This window comes from Acipenser ruthenus, chromosome 24, assembly GCF_902713425.1.
Source record: "Acipenser ruthenus chromosome 24, fAciRut3.2 maternal haplotype, whole genome shotgun sequence".
Taxonomy (NCBI): Eukaryota; Metazoa; Chordata; class Actinopteri; order Acipenseriformes; family Acipenseridae; genus Acipenser; species Acipenser ruthenus.
This window is the reverse complement of record NC_081212.1, coordinates 3,019,788-3,024,094: the sequence shown is the minus strand read 5'-3', so window position 1 is coordinate 3,024,094 and position 4,307 is coordinate 3,019,788. Positions and strand designations below refer to the sequence as shown.

Below are 4,307 nucleotides of genomic sequence, written 5' to 3'. Positions count from 1 at the left end.
ATATTTCTCTAAAATGTTTTTTTAAAGTTTAACTTCATTATGCTGGCGACAAACTGGGTCCCATCTTTAAAGATGTTCTTATTTAAGCACTGTTTTTTTTTGTTGTTTTTTGTAATGAAAAATAACTCTTTCATGAACCACAGGAAACAAATACTTCGGAGTGTTTTAATACTTATTTGTATTACTATTTACACCATAAGAAAAACAAACGGTTTCTTGTATTTTTACATGCAAATAAATAAATAAATAAATTCTGAAAGATTTACTATGTGTTGGCCTCACATGACGTTACCTTTGATTCGTTTCTGAAGCAAATGAAAGCCTTTTTTAAGTCTTCATTGGAGGTCATTATGGACGAGAGGGTTAAACATCAATTTCCAGTGCTTTTAAAAATGCGAATAACGGTTTTGTTTGTTTGTTTTTTTTTTTTTTTGAAGTGCTAATGGACTGCAAACTTGATTTAATTTTAAAAAACAGTCTGTCTAATGAACTCGTCTTTTTTGTTTCAGTTATTCCTCAGCTTTCACGATGATTCACCTGGCTGTGTTCTTGTGCGCATGCGCCTCTCTGCTCGCCCCGGTGGCCTCCCAGGATATTTTCAACAACAGGGAATCGTTCTCTCAGAGCCTGACTCTCGCACGCAAGATTCACACCGACGTCCACGCTCTGCTGAGCAAATACGTAAGCTTTGAAAAAGTTTTTTTCAAATATATTCGAATGTATTTATTCTAAATGCATCAATGTATGCACAATACGTACATACATAAATTCAAATATTGGCATGAGAATTCTTGTAATCCAGCGGATTTCATTGTGCAGCCAGTATTTTAACGATATTACAATCAGCAAATTCACGTGACTTCCAGTAGCTGTAGCGATCTGTCCAGTTTACAGATCACTACAGCTACTGGAAGTCACGTGAATTTGCTGATTGTAATATCGTTGCTGTTGAAAGAGTTCATTAGAAGCCAGGCAGCTGCAGCGGCTATACACTTGATTTCGATCAAGCAACTAAGGCTAGCTAGCATGGGCGTAGCGAGTGATGGATGCTGTGTGTGTGTGTGTGCGTGCGTGCGTGCGTGCCTGCCTGCCTGCCTGCCTGCGTGCGTGCGTGCGTGCGTGCTTGCGTGTGTGTGCGTGCGAGCGAGTGTGTGTTGCACTGCGGTGTGGAATAAACAGAGAGTCCAGGCCATGTGCAGTTTGTGTTTTTTTAAATCAGCTGACTTTTTTCCCCCACTGCGCTTCCTCTCACAGAAGGAAGTGCACATTGGAAGCAAGTCCTTCGAAGACTACAGCCTGCTGATGAGCAGCCTGCCGACCGTCAACTTGAAGTACACCACCTGGCTGGAAATGGAGGTAAGCCCACACTGCACTGAACACACCTCAGTGTATGTGAAAGACAGATACAGAGCCCCATTCTGAAGGCCAAACCATTGACTAACTTTATTAAACCGGCAAGAAACCGCAGAGGCTTTTCTTGTTCCACTCCACTTAAAAACTGGATTCGTGGAGAAACTCGCCTTAGATCTTCTTATTAACATGATAGTAACCAGATGTGGTCCTGCCAGCCTGACCCCTCTCCCCGCTATTCTGATCCCAGGACAGCGAGAGGCTCCTGGTCAACTTCAAGGATCTCCACATCTTCTGGATCCATGTGGACGCCAAGCGCATCTACGAGCTGGAAAGCGTGCCCCGGAGCCAGCTCGCCCAGAACATGCAGGTGGTTCTGCTGGACATCCGGGATCTGCAGTACCAGATGAAGCACCAGGTAGGGTCCAGATGCCCACAGCCCGGTCCTCAGGTTCTATTGCAGAGTGCCAGGGAGGGCTATGTCAATATGACAGCCAGCATGTTGTCAGTCATTGAGATGTCTTAATAAAGAGGCTGGGCTCAGTTGTAATGGATCTTAGTGCTGCAGCCCTGGAACTGTGGATTTCATGCCACTGTGTTTCTGTTGCATGCATTCTCATTAAAAAGTGGGTCAGTAAATCACTGCAGGATTTATACAGACTTCTAGAGTATTTCCATTGGTTGTTGTTTAGGTATTTTAAATACAGCACTATGATATGCTTTTGGTCTGCGCAATCAGAACTAGGCATTAGATAGAATGCAGTTTTGCTTCTTTTTTTTCTTGCCGAATTCACGTTTTTTTTATTTAAGTTGCATAAGCAAAGATCGATGACGTCACTGAAACGGTTATTTCCTGGGTGAGTCATGCCGGTTGTGGTTTGTCTTTGTTGCCCCCTAGCTGGAATCTCTGGAAACCCCGGCTCCTGAAACCCTGAGCCAGTCGGTACCTGACGCCCTGCTGAACCCCCAGAATGAGTGGCTGAGCAAGCTGCAGGGCTATATCATCCTGAGAGATCTGGAGAGGTACCTGGGCAAGGTGGTGCGTGACTTCACCCTGCTTAGCACCAAATACCAGCAGTGAGGACCCTCTGAGGCGCTGCAGACCCTTAGAACAGTTTCACCACAGTAAAAACACAGCAGGTGCAATAAAGCACATTGAAAGCATGGGAAAGCATAGCGAAGCATTGCAAAGCACAGAGAGGGCTGGTAAAGCATAGCGAAGCATTGCAAAGCACAGAGAGGTCTGGTAAAAAATGATGTGCATTAAAATGCTGTGGTAAACTTTTATAAGGGGTCCAGTTAATATTTATTATAAATTGCAAACGCTTTTATTTGTTTATTTATTTATTTATTTATTTATTTATTTATTTATTATTATTATTATTATTATTATTATTATTATTAATGTGACATTATTGTTTATTTATCATGACTCCCACAGAATCACAAACAGTAATACAAACGGTAATACAAATACAGCTACTGTGGTGTTTAAGAGGGCTGGGAAGTAACAGCATTGATAGTTCTATTAAAGACAGTAAATAGTTCATACAACACACAGTTCCGAGGCAGCAAGTTCAGTTCTATATATATATATATATATATATATGTTATTGCATTTGAGTATATTATTGTCAATTAAACACAAAATATACTGTATATTAATCACCTAAAACATAATATGAATCCAATGTTAATGAAATGAATCACTTATTAACATTAATTATTATGATTTATTAAAAATATTCATGACTGAGATTTTGTTTTCAATATATTTCTATTTATTTTTGTACTGCATTTATATCTCTTCAAACTGTTTTCTAAAGTGGGTTCAGCTAATATGAACATATTTATATTTATTTATTTAAATTATGACCGCAATTGTATTGTAAAATGCACAGTCGTGCATTTATATTTTTGTATAATCTTTGCCAATAAAAAGCAGCATAAAATAATGTGTGTGTGGACGTGATTGTTGTGAATCTGCTGAGGTGACACAGTGTGAAGACGTTTCTATAAATCCACCTTCTTATGTGTTCTATAAGACAGAAGCACATGTTACAGCAAACATATGTATACATAAAAAAAAAAACATGACACCAAACTAAAGGATACATCAAATAAATCTCAGATTGCATGTGATACTTCCTATCAGCGCTGTGCTGGTTTCTCATAAAACCTGTCATACCAAAAAACAACATTTAGAAAAAAAGAGGCAATCCCCTTTTTATTTTCTGTTTTGCTTCCTGAACTATGAAGCCCGAATCTCTGGTGAATATAAACCAACTGGCCTGCCAACAAGGACCAGGGTAGCAAAGAATTGCATTTCAACTGCGGGGCACTGCAGCAGTAAAAAAAAACAAAAAAACACTCAGATTGTTGTTAATGCTTAATGGTTTTTAAAGATCAGTTGTCGTACAAAAGGTTTCATGATGTCTGTCCGATTCACAAAACTTTAAGGAGCGTTTTAAGGTTTGTTATAAGGACTGTTTATTTATTCTTAAACAGTGCTTTGAAAATAAGAATAAAGTTCGACCCCACTCTAAAACTAAAGTAATATGCTGCCAACCTGTTTTGATTCACCGGAGGTGACTTTGAGAAAGCAGTAACAGCACTTTTTTTGTGTCATTAAAGTTGATTGTGCAGTAAGCCAGGGAAACAATTTCAGAGCTCTGACCGCAGTCAGTAATTTACTCCCAAGTTTTTTTCTGTTTTTTTTTTCACAGGAGAAACTAGATCCAAACAAGCAAGTATTAATAATTCAAATTGTTTGTTTCTCATTTTGGAAGATTTCTCCATTTAACTTTTTTTTACTGCAATTCCAGTCACTTAAAATATAGTATTTTGCCTAACAAATTGCATGCAATTCCACCGGGTTTTGCTGCTGTGATGGCGCACTCTATAATGCAACCTGTCAGCCGTACCCCTCCTCTCCCCTGATAATCCATCCAGGGACC

At 39.3% G+C, this 4,307-nt stretch overlaps 1 protein-coding gene across 1 annotated transcript; it reads left to right on the top strand.

Moving 5' to 3' along the window:
* The first annotated feature begins 514 nt into the window (after nucleotides 1-514).
* LOC131700522 (cardiotrophin-2-like) lies at nucleotides 515-2,713 on the top strand. Its single transcript, XM_058998282.1, has 4 exons — nucleotides 515-681; nucleotides 1,255-1,356; nucleotides 1,601-1,768; nucleotides 2,249-2,713. Exons 1-4 carry the CDS (start codon nucleotides 529-531, stop codon nucleotides 2,429-2,431), a joined length of 606 nt encoding a protein of 201 aa, XP_058854265.1. The 5' UTR covers nucleotides 515-528; the 3' UTR covers nucleotides 2,432-2,713.
* The last annotated feature ends 1,594 nt before the right edge of the window (nucleotides 2,714-4,307 follow it).

Excerpts from the sequence above, each read along its gene's own strand:
- LOC131700522 (XM_058998282.1), top strand. The coding sequence starts at position 529 with ATGATTCACCTGGCTGTGTTCTTGTGCGCATGCGCCTCTCTGCTCGCC. Across the intron at positions 682-1,254 it reads ACGCTCTGCTGAGCAAATAC|AAGGAAGTGCACATTGGAAG; the intron begins GTAAGCTTTGAA and ends TTCCTCTCACAG. Across the intron at positions 1,769-2,248 it reads AGTACCAGATGAAGCACCAG|CTGGAATCTCTGGAAACCCC; the intron begins GTAGGGTCCAGA and ends GTTGCCCCCTAG.